The sequence below is a fragment of the Lagenorhynchus albirostris genome, chromosome 6, assembly GCF_949774975.1.
Source record: "Lagenorhynchus albirostris chromosome 6, mLagAlb1.1, whole genome shotgun sequence".
Lineage (NCBI taxonomy): Eukaryota > Metazoa > Chordata > Mammalia > Artiodactyla > Delphinidae > Lagenorhynchus > Lagenorhynchus albirostris.
The window spans coordinates 69,131,728-69,151,587 of record NC_083100.1 but is presented as its reverse complement, the minus strand read 5'-3'; the positions used below and the strand labels follow the sequence as shown (position 1 = coordinate 69,151,587).

Sequence of the window (19,860 nt, the reverse complement as noted above, 5' to 3'; positions counted from 1 at the left end):
GCCCAGAGATAAACCCACACACCTATGGTCACCTTATTTTTGAAAAAGGAAGGAAGAATATACAATGGAGAAAAGACAGCCTCTTCAATAAGTGGTGCTGGGAAATCTGGACAGCTACATGTAAAAGAATGAAATCAGAACACTCCCTAACACCATACACAAAAATAAACCAAAATGGATTAAAGACCTAAATGTAAGGCCAGACCTTATAAAACTCTGAGAGCAAAACATAGGCAGAACACTCTATGACATTAATCACAGCAGCAAGATCCTTTTTGACCCACCTCATAGAGAAATGGAAATAAAAACAAAAATAAAGAAATGGGACCTAATGAAACTCAAAAGCTTTTGCACAGCAAAGGAAACCATAAACAAGATGAAAAGAAAACCCTCAGAATGGGAGTAAATATTTGCAAACGAAGCAACGGACAAAGGATTAATCTCCAAAATTTATAAGCAGCACATGCAGCTCAATATCAAAAAAACAAACAACCCAATCCAAAAATGGGCAGAAGACCTAAATAAACATTTCTCCAAAGATATACAGATTGCCAACAAACACATGAAAGGATGCTCAACATCACTAATCATTAGAGAAATGCAAATCAGAACTACAGTGAGGTATCACCTCACGCCAGTCAGAATGGTCATCATAAAAAATCTACAAACAATAAATGCTGGAGAGGGTGTGGAGAAAAGAGAACCCTCTTGCACTGTTGGTGGGAATGTAAATTGATATAGCCACTATGGAGAACAGTACGGAGGTTCCTTAAAAAACTAAAAATAGAACTACCATATGACCCAGCAATCTCACTACTGGGCATATACCCTGAGAAAATCATAATTCAAAAAGAGTCATGTACCACAATGTTCACTGATCTCTATTTACAGTAGCCAGGACATGGAAGCAACCTAAGTGTCCATCAACAGATAAATGCGTAAAGAAGACGTAGCACATATATACAATGGAATATTAGCCATAAAAAGAAACGATATTGAGTTATTTGGAGTGAGGTGGATGGACCTAGAGTCTGTCATACAGAGTGAAGTAAGTCAGAAAAAGAAAAACACATACCGTATGCTAACACACATATATGGAATCTAAAAAAAAAAAAAGTTTCTGAAGAACCTAGGGGCAGGACAGGAATAAAGATGCAGACGTAGAGAATGGACATGGGGAGGGGGAAAGGTAAGCTGGGACGAAGTGAGAGAGTGGCATGGATTTATATACACTACCAAATGTCAAATAGATAGCTAGTGTAAAGCACAGCTGCATAGTACAGGGAGATCAGCTCGGTGCTTTGTGACCACCTAGTGATGTGTTATAAGGAGGGTGGGAGGGAGACACAAGAGGGAGGAGATATGAGGATATATGTATATGTATAGCTGATTCACTTTGTCATAAAGCAGAAACTAACACACCATTGTAAAGAAATTATACTCCAATAAAGATGTTAAACAAAAAATAAAGAAAAATGGGATATGAACTTAAACAAGAGATAATGCATCCTGAATGATGGTTTTATTCACCTGCTTTTTGCAGAGTTTGAGGAGTTTTAGAGAAAATATACCACATTCTCTTCCTTATTTCTGTAGACTCACTTCTCTAATCAGTTACTAGTAAACATTTAGATTAGGATATTTTGCCATACAGCCAAATGTTACAGGTATTCCCCAATGCCATGCTAACTTCTGAGTAGATTTAGGGGACAGATAAGAAAACAAAACAGAATTAAAGAGGATGTACTTTAGAGATTAAGATCTTCACTCTTCGAGTCAGATGATCTCGGTCTGAAGCCCACTTTCACCATCTACCGTGTGACCTAGGTAAGTTGCTTCCTTCTTCCTAAGCTTGATTCCTCTTCTATGAACTAGAGATGATAATAATAGTACCAACTCACAGGAGTGTTATGTGGATTAAAACTGATAATCTGTTAAACCACTTAGCATAGAGCCTGGCACATAGTAAATGCTCAATCAGTGTCACCTATTATTAAATCTATCATAATTCTATTTTCACGCCAATAATATACTTAAATAAATCCCAGATAATGGGAATTTATTTTAGGTTTAAGGTTCTATGTAGATTTCAAAATTATATGGCCTTTTAAACATTCAGAAATTTCTCTCTTGTGACCTAAGTCTCTTAGTGATTACTCCTGAAACTAATTATTTTGAGTATTCTCCTTAGTAAAGCTATAAGAAAACTATAGTTGTGGACTAGTAGTAATTCTTTTCTTCACCATATGTCTTTCTCATGACCACAATATGGGTTTCTATTAAGTTCACTAGACATTTCTTTTAAGTAGTAAAATAATAAGTTGCGGAACTATTTGCTCATAATTTGGCCAGTACTGTATATAAAGGACACTCAAACTACCTTTAGTTTCATAATATGATCTTGTAGTACTTATTATATTAGCATTTGCAAATGCTATTATTATATGTTGCTGTAATATTTTTCTCCAAGTAGTTTATAACCCCTTGAGTAATGGTACTACGTTTTATACTTCTGTGTCACTAGAGCCTACCCAGCATATAATGTGCATTTATTTTGTGTGTGTGTGTGTGTGTGTGTGTGTGTGTGTGTGTGTGTGTGTGTGTGTGAGATGCTGTTAGTCTGCATTCTTATCTTCATCTACACAATGGGCCACTGTTGTTTTGTTTTCTTTCCTTAGAGCCCTTCCTTCCCCGCTGCTTTTTTCTGGTGTGGTCTGCAGTCAAGGGCTATACTTCTTCCACCACATGGCTGAGCACAGGACTCAGGTTGGCCAATCAGAGTCCACTATCTCGGGAATTGATATGGACACTGGTGGAGAGAAAGCCTTTCCCATCAGATCACCAACTGTGAGTATTAGGTAAGACAGAAGAGTCTAAGGACCTTGCTTCCATCAGATGTAGCATGAAGTCAATACAGAAGAAAGCAAGGCTGAGAGGAGAGAATGTCATCAGCTGTTCAAACAATGAATGTAGCTGTGGCCCAAAGCAGACCTGCCCCTGCACTTTTCAGTTATGTGACCCTATAAGCTGACCCTCCTCCTTTCATTTTTTGCTTAAAGTGGTTTCACTCAGGCTTCTATTACTTGCATTCTGTTACAGCACTGACTGATAGAGCCTTATGTGACTGGCCAATAAAGATTTGAAACCCACAATGCCATCTTCTTAAACCTTCTGACATTCTTATGCCTGTCTAGGGAGAGTGATCTAGTACAAAATTTGTAAGAGCTGAATGTGACAACAAAATGATACATTTAATCCTAAAGCTCAGCATAACATCTGAACTAGAACTAGCCTCAAAAATAATGAAATGATATGAGAGTGTAAAAGTTTGGTTTACTTTTATTTAAAAGGGGGCAGATACAGCCAAGAATTTGATCCTTTACTGAGAAATGCAATCGCATGGTGAAAGCAGATCTTTGCTCTTCACCCACACATTTCTTCCAATTCATTGTTTTCTCTCCATCACTCCACTGAAATTTGGTAGTAATTATCCAACCAAGGCCCCACTTCCCCAAAGTGGACCCTACTACACATTTGCCTGTACCAGGTGGATTGTAGTTAAGGAAGAAAAAACCCACATCCTCTGAGAGTTATTTTCTACTTCCTTCAATGAATAGAGAAGGTCAGATGGAATATGACATAAAGAGCTGATGCACGCAGAAGTTTGGCCTCTCAGACCAGCCACTAAAAGGAATCTTTGGACCTAAAACAACAGCAAGAATGAGAATCTTGCTTGAGGGAAGAGTTTGGAAGGCAAGCATTTGCCTTGGGAATTTTTTACCCACAGATTTACTCTTGCTTAATTCTCTCCAACACCTTTGGTGGTGCATTTCTGAATTTTTTAAGATTCTTAGGTGCTGTGTCTTACGTTAGGCTCTAGTAATACAAACACCTCATGCTTCATTCATCCATTGGTATTCACAGTTTCCCAAATGTGCCCCACTCCAGATTCTAACACACAATCTCAGAAAATTCTCAAGTTTCAAAACTCATCTAAGAGTTTATATTTCCCAATCACCACCCCAACCTCCCAATATAGGCAATGTTTCCTCTCCCAGCACTCTCTGCTCTCTGAGTTTACCTATAGTGTAATACTTCACATTGCATTACAATGCCTATGTACCGAACTTGTCTGTCTCCATCACTTCTTGAAGGCAGAGAATTTGCCTTTTAATATGAATTCCCGGAACCTAACACTGTACATACTAGCTCTCAATAAATGCTTGTTGAGTGAATAAAAAAATGCACAGATGCATGAATGAATGAATAGATGAATGGATAGCAACATGGTCCCTGCTCAATAAACTCAATCTAGCTGGGGAGGCAAACAACTAACTGGCTAATTAATAATTAGCAAAAGTACAACAGAGATAAGATCCAAATGGTGAGAGAGTATAACAATGAACAGAGATGAATTGTTTCTTTCATTTATGCCTTTTTTTTTTCTTGATGTCTGCTCTATTGTTTGTGCTCAGAGGAGTGTTTAAAAATCCTTATTGAATGACTGATGAACAAAGCCCTGATATCTTTTGAAAAAAGGATTACCATACAAGTCCATCAAGGGAATAAAACATATTAGAACATTAGATAACGGAAATACTGCTGGCTGCCTACAGCAAATACGTTGAGAATATCTTGACAAGGAGGATTTCCATGTAGTCCTAACAAAGGTAATAGTAAAGTTTCTGAGTCACTACAAAATTATTTCTAGAGACTAGGAGGCAAGTGATACTATATGTTGTGAATATGGGGGTTCCAGAGATAGCTACAATCAGGAAACTTCACAAACACTAAATGAGAAAATAGTTATAGGCTCGCTCTGCTTTCAAGTGCTTAAAAAAATTTCCAGAGGCTACGTTTGCAGGAGGAATGTCTCAGTATTTGATCTCCACCTTGTTTGGTTTGACATGTTGACAACTGGAAGCTTTGCTACTAAGAGCTAAAGGGGGCCTAAAAAGAAGATAGAGCGAGCCTACATATCCCCTTCTTTCTAATTTTCAGTCTCAATCTTTTTCCAGTCCCTCATCATTTCTGGCCAGAACCATAGCTACTTAAGTGTTCTGTCTCCAGAATCTCCTTCCTATCACTGTATCTTGTACATTGTTAAAAAAAAAGTGGAAAAACAAAAAAAAGTGTTGTGGCCTCTCCCATTGCGGAGCACAGGCTCCGGACGCGCAGGCTTAGCGGCCATGGCTCACGGGCCCAGCCGCTCCGCGGCATGTGGGATCTTCCCAGACCGGGGCACGAACCCGTGTCCCCCGCATCGGCATGCGGACTCTCAACCGCTGCGCCACCGGGAAAGCCCACCTTTGAAAGGTTTTTTGCCTGCTCCTCAGCCTGGGGTAGTTCAGAGGCTGTGGGGAGGGGCACTCCATGATGATTTGGGTGAAGTATAAGAAACTGTAGGAAAACTATGGGGTTTTGTTGTGGGCCTCAGTGTCCCTCAGTGCTAAGTAACAGTTTTAAACATTTTTTTAAATGTTAAAACAAGTATTGTAATGTTATGGAGCTAAATATGAAAGTCACAGGATTTTAAAGAGAAAGCATGAGACCTTAAAAGAATGCTCACCTTTTGATGGCAGCTGTTGCATTTTACTCAAACCCCCAAGGCACTTGAGGAGAAAGGTATTGAAGAACCATCTAGAGGGGAAAGTTCCAGCAGCTCCCCAATCTGTAACAAGCCCCTGCCCAGCCTAGCAACTCCCTGGCTCAAGAACCTACTTGTTAGGAGAAGGCACGTGGACTTTTGTGCCTCTACAACTTTGTTCTTGCTGTTTCCTCTACCTGGGATTCTCACCCCTTCCCTTGTCTGCTCGGTCAACTTCTCTTGCCTTCCTTCCTTCAGTAAACGTTCATGAACTCTACTCTGCCAGGTGTTTTACTAGGTCGTGGCAGGGTGCAGATAAAAGGATCCTGCAGCGATAGTGCAGAGGGCCAGGAGAAGTCATACAAGAACATTAATAAACAGAATAATGGTTGATGTTGCTTGCCATGTACATAGCACCTTGATGAACACTTTCCACACATCATTCTATTTAATTCTTATATCAACACTGAGAAATGAGTTTTGTCATCACTAAAACTTGCCTCCGTGTCACAATAAATGACTTAGCCAGAATTAAAGCACAAGAGCATGCGACTCTGAGTTATGCTTTTAAACATCACTCACTACCCAGTTTGATAAGTAACCTTCTGGATCCGTCTTAAATGTCCCATCTCATCTGTTTTTCTTCTCTGAAATTTCCTCCCTTAAAGTATAATTACTTTCCCTCGACCTGTGTTCCTGTATTCTTTAACACCACGATTTCATTAGCGCTATTGGTATAAATGTTTCCTCTCACCAGGCTCAGAAAGTCCCAGTAGAGGTGCCACCTCCGATCCATGTGTACATTCATCTCCTCCTGGCACAGTGGACCTGCTGAAGGTGGCAGGATAAGGTAGGCCCTGTAGTGAACCAAGCTCATGAAAACTTTGCAAAGATCAAACTTGGCTGCCCACAGGCCTTAGGTATGTTTTGTTTGGCCTATAAAAGCATTTTGAATTAGTTTGCCAACTTTTAGAAATAAAGAGTTTATCTTAAATTCTGGATTTCTAGATTCTTTTTAAAATTGGAAGATTTGAAAACATTGGTCAAGCATTCTTGCATGACCACAGTTAGCTGGAGCTGAGTGGCAGCCATCTGCTCAGGAGGGACTCTGGGCTCCGTAAGTCCCTGTAGCCCCTACCATGCCTGCTGTGCTACCATGACTACTTTACTCACTTACGCTACTGGCAGGACCCTGACCCTAATATCTGCAACCAGCCCACTGTTCAATTTCTAAAATCTCTTTCTATATATCCATATGATGATTATGGTCTACAAATAATATATTTTTTGAGTTAATTGCAAGTAAAATTCAAAGCTATCAAAACGGTGTCAGTACAACACAAATAACAGTAGACTATTCATTTATCACTGTTGGGCTCAGTTTACTAAGTATAAGTTGAGAAAAACAAAATGCCAAGGGTAGAAAGCCTAATTACTACATAAATATCAAAATATATATTTGAGTATGGCATGTATAATCTCTCATCTCAAATAAATAGAGACTACTCAGGTCTATTTACAACTGATTCATGGTCTTTACATAGCTATTTTAGCTCACATTTAAGACATTATTTACAAACTACTATAGTGTTGTTTGTAGTGATTACAATTACAAAAAACTATATTAATGTAAAATCTTAAATGCTTGGGATAGAGATTGGGGTCAAGTTTATCTTTATATTGTGACTGTTTATAAAAAGATTTGCTAAGCAAATATACTAGGTTAAATTGTTTGTAAAAAAACAAAAACTGTTTACTTGGCACAAATTTTAGACTCATGAATTCCCAACAATGTAAGTGCATTGTAAGCAAAAGCTGGGTATTGCTTAGGTTGGTATTTTGATATAATAAATACAAATCATTTTTCTTTATTCTTTAAAACAGGACTCTTGCTAGACAGTACCTTTTTACCTTAGTTCAACTTGCAATATTTTTTTAAAAAACAATAAAATATTGTTCCTGTGAAATATATTGTTTCACTCTGACTTTTCATCAACTCAGACAGTTCTTTTCCCCAATTCCACTGACTTATACCTGACTCTACTTAGTAGTGTAAGTGCAAAAAGAGGGCCACAGTTAAGAGTAAATCCCAATTAGTTGCCTAAACCTTCGATAGACACATCCATTATATTAAAAAAAAACACATGCTTTAATAATGCAAGAGTTGGCAGCAAAACAATAAATGCCCAAACATGATGAATAGCTGGTTAACCACTTCTGCAACAAAAGGAACAAGAAAACCAAGCCAGCCCATTTTTGCTTAGTCTTGCAATAGATAAAATCATAGTCTGTAGTTTTATTTATCTATTACATTAGAGGGTCACCCAACTTCTGAGAAATTGGAGTGCAAATAAATGGCTTACCTCTCTTAATATTCATTCATAGGAAAAGGAATGAGTTTTATGGTGCAGAAAATAACTTTAAAAACAGTTAAAATTGATAGTAAAATCGTGTCCTACCTGGGTAACTTTCTCTGTCACATTGTGTGTTCGATCTTTAACTTTGGGTGCAATAATGGTTTTATCTGAAGAAGGAGGGGATGTGTTCTTTTTTTCAGTTTTGACATCTGAAAAATTCAGAGTGAGCTGTGGAATCTTGTTAATGGTGCTGTATTTGTTGAGGTTTGAATCCGACGTGGATCCCAGGAGGCTTGACTTGATATGATTAAAAGGCCCTAAAAAATTGGAAAGTATTTGTAAAAGCAATATCAGGAAAAATTAAGAAAGAGATGGTCTTGAATGACCTGTTAGTAATCCATGACCATTGTGACCCTGATTCAGATGTGACTAAATGCAGCTGGCTGATACCTGTTCACCATCTGACATATGGAGAGGCATGTGAGTATCCAAGGATAAGATGGTGCCCTAGGTGTGCACCCAGAGAGCAGATGACAGCTTTAGCTGTTAACTGGCTTCTTTCATTAAAGGCTGGAATAAAAGAACGAACTCTACTCCCTATTATTGGCTAAATTCTACTTTCAAAGTTTCTCAAGAATTTCTTTTTTTATAATTTAAGAATTATTCATGGAAGGACTTTTATAATTTAGGAATTATTCAAGGAAGGTGAAAATCATGTTGGCCATGAAACTTCTGAATGGCTGTCTAGCCTGCTCCAATTCGTATTACTCCCTTCTCTGTGCCATAACAAGTGACAAGCCAGTTGTGTTCTTCATATGCTTCTATTATATGTATGAGATGCTTCCCAGAGATTCTGAGAGTTAAGTCCAGACAGGAATTTCAGGTAACAATGAGAAGGACAAATGTCATTTATGTGTATGGGTGTGTGTGTGTGTGTGTGTGTGTGTGTGTGTGTGTGTGTGTGTGTGTGTGTGTGTGTGTGTGTGTGTGTGTGTGTGTGTGTGTGTGTGTTATGTGGACTATATTGAAAAATTTGGCTCCTATGGGAGAGTTTTAAATCTTTCCTTTCTTTTCTTTTTTTCCCTTTTATTTAGATTTAAGACTGACCACTTTTTGAGGGGGAAAAAAAACATAGCAGAAGAATGCTTTGGCAAACATAACTTAAAATTGAAGTGACCATAGTTGGGTAAATAAGACTTGTCTGGGGTTGGCAGCACCTGGTTACATCTTTTTTTTTTTTTAACCATGCTATACATTAGATACCCAGATCTTATTCCTGGAAATTTGGACTCTTTGACCAACGCTAGTCACTTCTCACATTCCTTTCTTACGAAGACAATCTGGCACTGTGCCAAGACCCTGGGCCCCTTAGTTGAGGATAAGTACACTGACCAGCTACATATTCTTTTGAGATGAACCTATTGTCTGTTGCTTATAGAGAGTCAAGAAATGCTCCAAAGAGTTTCTCCTTTCTTGTATCATTCTATGGCTACATTCCCAGCCTATATCTTAATATTTAAATTTGTAAAATATTCTAGGACTTCAGATTTCTTAGATATTGTCTTTTTCCCAACTCTAATGTCATATTTTCACTGCTTAGGTGACTTTACTGCACACAGGGATATTGACATGAAATTATATAACACTGAGCTCAGGTATATACTTAAATTGTATTTCAAACCCTTAAGCATACTTTTCACACTGTAACAGTACTTCACCCTAGAGGCATCTGTGGGGGAATTTTTGTTTGTTACAGTGATGGGAGGTGTCTATTCTCTCACCATGAAAAATTGACCCAGATGTCCCAACGGGCATTCATGTAGGTGAAAAGCCTATTTATAATGATCTGAGCCTTGAACTTGTTTCACATATTTTAATATACACTGAAACTTTCAGAGCTACAACTGCCATATAGAATGAAGATTTTTACTTTTTTTTGTTCATAACTTTACCAAAAGTTGTTCACCATTTTGGAAGACCAAATCACTTGGAGATACACTACTTGTGTTATTTGAGTTGCCAGTACAAAATTTCAGACTTCAGGTTACAGTCTGTGTTTGTAGCTGTCACATGCAAACATATAAATGAAGATATTTGAATCTTTTTAAAACAATGTTGGAACAAAATATTATTAAATTTGCAGACAATTATAGGAATCACACCTCAAATCATTAATAAAATTTCTGCTAAAATATTTTATATTATTGATCTCCTATATATGTAAAATGATATATGATACAACAAAAAGAAGCCTATGTTAATTTTTAGGTAAAAAATAAACACCTGGAATGATTTAAGAACTCCCTAGAGATCTGCCACAATGTCTCCATAATGTCTTTTTTATTGAAGTATAGTCAGTTTACAATACTAGATTAGTTTCAGGTATGCAACATAGTGATTCAATATTTTTATAAATTATACTCCATACTACAAAATAATGGCTCTATTTCCCTTTGCTGCACAATATATCCTTGTTGCTTATTTATTTTATACAAAGTAGTTTGTATCGCTTAATCCCATACCCCTATCGTGCCCCTTCCCCCTTTCCTTTTGCCCACTGGTAACCACTAGTTTGTTCTTTATGTCTGTGTTCTCTATAATGTCTTGATTGCCATTTCTTCTTCTAATCCATCTTCTAGTTCCCATTGCTTCTGAAGGCGTATGGTCTGCAAGGTCTTTTTTAAGTATTGGAGGATAAATATACATCCTGATGTTTAGTGGGATTTCTTTCTCCTGTGCAATGCATTACTATTGCATTGCATGTTATCCCATAGGGAATCATTTTGACATTAAACTTAAAACCAAGGGCCAGTTCATTTTTGTGGATATCATACTTTCTCACTTTCTCCCCAGTTGATTCTGGCTTTATTCCTAATTTAATTTTGATTATTTACTATTTTAAAAATTTATATATAAATAAGTCCGATCTGTCATTATTTATTCCAATAGTGGTTTTTACTTGGTTATCCCTCAGTACTCCTGCTCTATCATTTTAGCCAGTACTTATGTGGATTGTTTTATATGTCTTTAATGTTCTTAAAACCAAATTTTTTTCTTATTTCTGATAATCACATTATGTCTTCTAGTATAGTTATATTTGAACATTAACATATTGAGAGAAATATTTTATTATAAACTACTTTCCTTTTAACTCCTCCTTTAAATTAAAGTTAAGGAATAATGTTGAACTTTTAGAAATAGGTTAAATCATCTCTGAACGTCATTTCAGGATAGTAAAATGAGTATAACAAAAAGTTGAAACGAGGGGACATTAGTCTGATAGGGCTGAGAAACCAGTGGCCAATACACATCACACTAAGATTTGGCCTCAGAATATTACTTTATTGCAATCTGTGTTTTAGCTTCTCTTACTTACTAATGGAAAACCTTTCTAAACTGTTACTCTATTCTGTTTTTTTTTAATGTTAAATCTAGGCATTTAAAGAATTCAGCAGAACTTAAAATACTGCTTAAAATAATTCATGCATGCTTAGATAAGGCATTCAAAATCTATTTCATCTTGTATAATAAAAATCATTATGCTATTTTCCACTGATTTTGAAGCAGATGTTTACATGCTGGGGTCTGTTAGTGTCTGCAAGATAATCAGTGTCAGCTTAGGTTTCTCTGAAATCTGTCTAAACTCTAATCAAAATAATTTCCTACACTTTAATTAAGAAACATATTAGTAATATCCTCATTTTACCAGTTGTAAGCCCAAGCAGACACAATAGGAGGCCAAAATGGAATAAGAATCAAGGACCAGAAATTAGAATGCAGGGTTTCCTATCTCCTAGGTCTATATTCAGAAAGGCCTTGGTTGAGGACTTAAAGGTGAAAGGCAGCCTCCCTGAGTGTGATCATAAACAGATGGCATTTAAAATTCTAAAGAAAGAAAGGAAGATAACCTAAAAAACAAAGTAAATGAATTTAAAGAAAATAAATGGGCAGAAATAAAGGGAAATAGTAGATTCAATAGAAAAGAATGTAAAGCTCAAAAGTATTCAGGAGGACTTGATATTCTTCAGAGAAACATTTGCAGAATGGATGACCAGATTAAATTTTCTAATATACTAGTAGGAGATGGAAAACAGGTGGCCAAGAAGACTAAACCAACAGCTGGATAAAGCTCTAATATATTACAAGTGTCTGAGTAAATATAAAATAAGCCAGGTTCTAGCTACAAAGAAATATACTGCATTTAAAGATCAAGCTAGAGGCTAAAGCAACATCTAGGAAGAATTTTAGACTAAACGTATTTAAAATTTTTATGATAAGGTTATTTCAATTTATCATGAGTTACAAGATGCTAAAGGAGAATATATTCTCCTTAAGATGGTGCTGGAAATATAGCTAAGGACATCTGATAAATTTTAAAAAATAATAATGTTAAAAAAAATAAATAAATAAAGATTATTGCTCTTGAGAGCCAAATGGGACGGGAGGGAAAGAAACCAAAAAGATTAAGGTTGTTTTCAAATCATCAGGTCTTTATACAATATACCTTACAGCATGAGTTTATCTGGCTAAAGTTTAGTAAAACCTAAATTGCTGAAGTGGCTTAACATCAAAGAAAATGTGAATGCAGTGTTCATTAATTGGATTTTATAAAAGATAACTGTCAATAAGCATAAGGTAACCAGTTTAACATTAAAAAATATATAAGAATTAGTCACCAAATTATTTATACTCAATATCCATATTGTTTGTTTCAGTGCATAACATATACTTTATAGAAGAAAACTGTCATGACTGAAGATCAATGTGCAAATTCTTATAAGATCACAAATACTTGGTATGGCCAATGCAGCATATGAGATACAAGTTGTATCAGATCTGTTGATTTCCTTTGTGTGTCTGATAGGTTTTGTAGCTAGAGAAATCTTGGGGGTAGTTTTGTTTCTGACTCATATGCCAGATTCACAGACAAGTTGGAAACTGAACATATCATTGTCAGTGGGATACAGAGTTACTTGGGATAATGAAGAGGTGGATGCAATAGAAGGGTAAAATTATTTTAATGACTGACTTACTAATAAGGGTAAGTGGGGTTAATTTTTATGATGACTTGGAAGGCAGAATAAACAGAAAAACCACTAGGATTAAGTTTGCCTCCCACATGTTAGAGAAATTGTTTAAAAAGTGATGCACACACTCACACATACATATAAATAGCATATGCAATTTATCTGAATTAACTTTTTCACTCTTTGATAATGGGTTACAATTTTGGAACTCTGAAGTCTTATTTTAAAGAGTCAGAGTGCTAAGGGAATTATTAAAGGAAAACAAAATTGATCTTAAGAAAGGAGGTAAAATGGAAATTGTTCCATTTTAGCAGAAAAGCTTGAGTACCAATTTGCTGTTTTTATACTGTGATGTTACATCAAGAATAGAAGTAACCGGCTAGTATCTCTGTCCACTCAGGATAGATGAAGGGGAAAACAATTACATTTCAGCAAGAAGGATTTCAGTTAGCTCTTTGTATAATAGGCAGTAAAATAGATTTTCCAAGAAAGTTAAAGAATGGAATCCTCTAGAGATAAAGATGCTTCTACCACCTGTGCAAGAGATTTAGCCAATACTCTTGCCTGAGGGGAATAAACTGCAGTGGATGATATTGAAGACCTTCCAAGTGCATTTCTAAATCATTTATTTTATTTTGTTAAAGAAATTATTTTTGGTTGAGTTAGATACTGAAAAAACTGTAATTATGTATTTGCATACAAAGAAGTGTAGAAATTTATTATTATTATTATTGTGTTACACGGGCCTCTCACTCTTGTGAGAAGACGCGCAGGCTCAGCGGCCATGGCCCACGGGCCCAGCCGCTCCGCGGCATGTGGGATCCTCCCAGACTGGGGCACGAACCCGTGTCCCCTGCATCGGCAGGTGGACTCTCAACCACTGCGCCACCAGGGAAGCCCCTGTTTTTTATTTTTAAAATTTTTATTTAAATGTGGTTTAGTGACAAGGTCACAAAAATTTAAAAAGCACACTAATTCATTGTTCTATATCTAATTAGCATATTAACTGCTCTGTGAAAATCTCAAAGAGCCAGGCACTTAAATATTTTTTAAAGTTTTCAAAATCAGAGCCTGAACACATAATAAGGACATTGGAGGGCGCATTTACATTAAATTTTTATTAAATTGCACATGTTTTATCTAATTTAGGAGTTTAACTTTATAAATATTAATATGTGAAAACTTTCTGCAATGGGTTAGAATTTCCTAATCCCAAATTCTGACTTTTATGATTCATTTTTATTCAAGGACTATTGCTATTAAAAAATGGAGGATTATGCCCATCGACAGACGAATGGATAGAGAAGATGTAGTATATATGTACAATGGAATATATTACTCAGCCATAAAAAGGAACAAAACTGGGTCATCTGTAGAGACGTGGATGGACCTAGAGACTGTCAAACAGAGTGAAGTAAGTCAGAAAGAGAAAAACAAATACCGTATATTAATGCATATATGTGGAATCTAGAAAAATGGTACAGATGAACCGGTTTGCAAGGCAGAAATAGAGACACAGATGTACAGAACAAACGTATGGACACCAAGGGGGGAAAGTGGCAGTGGGCGGGTGGTGGTGGTGGGATGAGTTCGGAGATTGGGACTGACATGTATACACTAATATGTATAAAACAGATAACTAATAAGAACCTGCTGTTTAAAAATAAATAAAATTCAAAAAAAAAAGAAAAAATGGAGGATTGAGGAAAAAAGGGTTGGAGATTAAATGGATTAGTTTGCAAGAAAAAAATGAAATTAATGTAGTTTGAAAGACAACTATGTGAACTACTAGTTTGAAAGATTAGCAAGCTCAATTTTCTATTTATTGAGAAAAATTAGATTTATTTCTCACTGCATTTAAAGATCACTGGAAAATTAATGTCTAATAATTTATTGCTAATTGTTAAATGCTAAAGCCAGTCATATTTCACACAGACCAGTTGTCAAGAGCTGTCTGTATTCTGTTTCTTGAGGTTATGTTCTGAATTATATCAATGCAAATCACTACCCACAGCTGACACTAATTTGCTCCCTTTTAGAAATCTGAGTGGACAGGCCAAGGATAGAATAATCATGTGTATGAAATTCCATCCTGCAATTGGAGGTCCTCTACATAGACCCTTTTTGAAGTGCTTACAAAATAAAGTTAGGCTGGGGAGAAGCTGCCATGATTTCTCTTATTTTCAAATTACCCTGCGCTGCTGACCAGAAAAGATCTTTAGCTTCTAGTGGTCTTAATTCATAATCATCACCAGCTCTGAGTTAGTTAGGGAAGCACTTGAGAAATCAATATACAAAACTTCACAGTGATCGGAGCAGCAGTGACATACAGAAGAGGCCAAAACAGTGAATTCTAAGTAATGATGGTTACTGGTGGAGACGTGTCCATGCAACACACATGCACAAATGAGTCATTGTCATCATATGCACACCGACAGCAGCATGCATAGCCTATGTTAAAGGACTAAGCTCCAAAAGTTTTCAACTGGATGAAAATATAATATGTTATATTTTGTGATTATTTGCATCTACTATAATAGAGTAGAAAAACTGAAGTGAATTTCCAATTTTTAGTCAAATCCAGATTTATACAGAGGTATTGCCCAGTTAAACATTACCCTACAGTAGCTGTAGGTCATGCTAGTGATTTCAGACTTATATAGGACACAATTAAAATGACTGAAATGTAATATAGAAAAATAGAAAATGACTATCATGCATATACAGTTTACTACTACAGTAAGCTTAAAACCATACCCCCTGCCATCCAGGAACGTGAAACTAGTTTTAAGGAAACAAAAGAGGAACAAGTGAAGTGATGCTGTCATGTAGCACTTTGCTTATTTTATTTATTCTTGTACTCAAAAAGGCTTTTTTCTTTTTGGCTGAAATAGGCTTATGTGCCTCTTTTATACCGGAATATATTTAGCTTAATATTTGCTTCTTTCCAAATTATTCAAATATTTAGGAAGTCTTCAATGTCAACCTAGGCTTATACTTCTTGCAGGAAAAAGGAGTTCATAGTCATATTGGTGGCACAGCTGAGAAAGTAACAATGTCTCCAGCAAAATCAAGCCATGATGTCTCCACCAGGCACCTGGGCTCACTAAGGGCAGCATGATGTTGCATTGAACACGGCATACAGCAGGCAAGTTAACATGCCGAGTAAAGGGGCAATCTAAGCATCAGATGATGAAATTTGAGTTCATACATTACCTTTAACATTGCGACCATTGTCTGTTTTGAGCACATAAGGAAAAAAAGAGAGAAATATAAAAAGAAGACTAAAATTATGTTATATGCACTGAATAACTTCTGTAACAACAATCAGAGAAAACAGGATGTAATGATTGAAAATTTATCTTTGAAATTAACATTTTGTACTATTCAACCAAGTAAGATGCATATGCTAAAAATATCTGCCATCATAAGCATCTGTGTTCAAATATGTGAAACATTTATCTCACTTAATTTAAATGGATTCCAAGATCCAGATTTGGAGAAAGCCATACCCACATGCCTGCAATTGTGACAAAAACTTTCAAACTTGTCAGAAGTCAATTTTAGTGTTACTTCAGCCATCACTTACAAAGAAAAACTACACAGCATTTTGCATGTTAAGTAACGTTTTTCATATTTAACCTAGTGTGTTAATAGAAAAATGCTTCTAAGACAATGGTTTACTTTAACAAACCAACTTGCATTATTAATCACAATTTTATGAACTGTTCTTCCCACAAGTGTTCTTCAATGTACATTTTGAAAATACCAAATAGTACTCAAAGAGCCATTCTTAGGCAAAAGTAATTATAAGAAATCAGTGAAAGATTTGACTATTTAAAGGTAATGTGAGCTTTAAAAATTTATGTTGTCCACAATGCACTCAGTGTAATACCTAGAAAATTTAGGAAATTTGTTTATATTATAATGGATTTGTTGTCAAATCTCAGAATGGAGTGTTTGCAGATTTATTCTGAGATTAGCATTCTGACTCTTTGTTGCATATATGCTACTAAAAAAATATTCATTACTAGTTTTGAAACAAACAAGCTTAATGTAAATGAAGTCATGTTAAAATCATTTAAATATATCCAAAATTTGAAAAATCTGTTCCACATTTGTTGACATTTATGCTAATGCTGTTCATATTTAAAATCTTGGGATATATAATAATTGTTTCAAATCTTACAACTGAGGCAATTTCAATAATGCAGTATATTGAATTGCTAGCATAGACACTACCTCACATAGAGATGCACAAATAAAGTTGTGACCTTACATGTCAATGCTCTGCTCTCTTTGAGGGACCATAACAAACAAATAGCGTTAATGGAAGAGACCTCGATTACACAGAATTAATTATCTCCATCAGAAGCTAGGCCAACAATCATTAGTAAAGTAATAACTGCTTGCAAGCAAGTAGTTAAATATTACAATTCTATTCATCAACCTGGAAATTACATATAAAGAGTTGCAATTTCCAAAAAACCAAATGCTCCGAAGTTACATTATATAGTTAATGCTGCTTTGACATTCTGAGGCAGAGCATGTGGTCTGTGTGCTGGTGCTAGCTGAGATCTGCTTGTTGACAATGTAAGTGCAGAAATTGACACTGTATGTGCAGAAATTAGAGTAAGCACTAAGAGTGCTTGACACTGTAAGTGCAGAAATTACACTGTAAGTGCTGACATTAGAGTAAGCAGTAAGAGTCTTGTAGCAGTTTGACAGAGTAATTTTACGTCTTTTCAATTTAATAATACAACAATTGGGGTTTATATTTTGTATGTCTATTTTTTAAAATTTCATTTTCTTGTAGTGCAATTTTACTGTATTTACAAATATATTGGTATGTGATGGATAAGAAAAACATATTCTGGTCCTTCACCACAAATGATTTGAGAACTATGGTTCTAAGGTATTTGATAATATAGATTAAATGAAAAGATAATATAAAATATTATGCACTGATATATTTGCAAATTATTTAAAGTTCTATAAATATAGCCTATAGAGGAGGGAATTTTTCTTCTTGAGTGAAGAGACAACAATCTGAATTCGAAATCTGGTGCATGTGGGATTTAACCTATTAAAGAGCTACATGAATTCATAAAATTAAAATCAGGTTTAAAAGTTTTCCATCTTGCCTTATCAGTGGCTCAGTTTCTAAAGTATATTAATTTATAAAGCTTTAGGAATTATAGGTTCGCCTATGCTAATCAATGACTTTGTAGCTAAAATTGAAGTACAAAATACCCTCTGAATTTATCTGTTGGTAGTCAGACATTGACATTAGCATCTGCAAGCAAGTGATACAGTTTTTTGGAAATAACATAGCTTGGGTGGGAGAAGAAAATTGAGGATGATCTCAACACTGAGTGTCCCTGAATAGAACCTGTACTGAGAAGCCCAAAATATTAACACATCCTCTTCCATAATTGTATCAGTAACTGTGTGCTAAATGGAGACCATATAAAATTGAAAACAATAAAGTTAAATCGTGAAATCTGATCTAACCTACTCAGCACCACTGTCAGAACACAGGCTAAAAGTCTGTACCATGCACCGAATATGTATCATTTAATATTGTTTCTGAATGTTATTACACTGTAACTCAGGTTCTAGGCAATAAGGCCAATCTCTGAAAAGTCAGTATGCTTCCTAAAGATGACTACACAAATTGGACTAACAAACAAAAATATATGCTGGTCATTTGAATTATCATATTGGATTTACTGTTGTTCAGCCATAGGATCCATTGCTCAAAGACCAAATTTCAGAGATTTCATTTAGTCAGGAGAGAGTGAGCATGCTGTGACTGGATGCTGTAGAGCCTTACACAATGATCCAGTTTGGAAATTGTCCTTGATTTTATTTTCCTTTTCCCTTTGACTTTCTTTGGACTAGAGATTAAAGTGGATTTGCTAATTGCTCTTGTACCACATCAAATCTATCTCACAGAAAACTGTTCTTTTTGTTTCTTTGACATTGATTTGTCTCTCTTTGAAGTTTTTCCTGCCAACTCATTTTCTTTCACCTCTTCTGCCTTCTCTACTTCACTGCACCCTTTAAATAAAGATCCCCACATGATTCAATCCTAAAACTGGTTTAAATTTCAGAGTACTACGGAACAGATAACTCATTATTTCCTGATGGTGTAGTTCTGGAACATAATTCATGAGCACGATCCTCTCAATGTCACACCAAGGCTTATTGAGTTCCTTCCATGAAACAGGCAACTGTGCTGGAGACCAAGGCCATGGAGCCAACTATGCCAGAACTCCTGTGCTAGAGAAGCTCTCAGCGACATCATTATTTGTTTGTATATCTAATAGGAACGCAAGACATATAATGTGGAATAAATGTAGAATGTAAGAAATGCTATAATATATGTAAACACTGCCTTGCACACTCAGGTGTGAAACCATTTAATTCTTCGGGTTTGGAAAGGAGAGACGGGTCCTTATGACTATGAGTAGTAGTGTGAGGAGGGACAAAGTGAGGAAGAGTATTCCCAGCAGAACAAAGAAATGAAGCACAAAAATGCATGATATATTTTTGGGAAAGGCAATTATTTTTGTGCAGGTTTAGAATTGAGTATATAGTAGGGGAGGAAATCTTGCAGGGGCTAGAAATGAGGCTTGAACACTAACTGTGGAGAGTTGGAAAATTGTCTAGTACCCTACACTAAGGAGCCCCGTGATCAGATATATGTTTTAAAAAGAAAACTAGTGGCAGCGTGGATGACGATGGGATCTCGAAGGAATAAATACCACAGAAAGGACAGTGGGCCTCTCAAGAACCCAAATCTGTAGAAAAGTGAGACTAATGTATGCATGCAATGGGTACCCTGAATCTGGACCTCCCCAGAGAAGATGCAATGACTCAACAG

At 36.0% G+C, this 19,860-nt stretch overlaps 1 protein-coding gene across 1 annotated transcript in view; it reads right to left on the bottom strand.

The window, feature by feature from the left end:
- Window positions 1-19,860, bottom strand: part of KCNH7 (potassium voltage-gated channel subfamily H member 7) — a 450,073-nt gene that overhangs the window by 106,403 nt on the left and 323,810 nt on the right. Inside the window, exons 5-6 of the mRNA XM_060151475.1 lie at window positions 16,188-16,208; window positions 8,047-8,261 (exon numbers count right to left, since the gene is read on the bottom strand). Of these exons, the coding sequence (XP_060007458.1) occupies window positions 8,047-8,261; window positions 16,188-16,208 (236 nt within the window). The remainder of the gene's footprint in view (window positions 1-8,046; window positions 8,262-16,187; window positions 16,209-19,860) is intronic.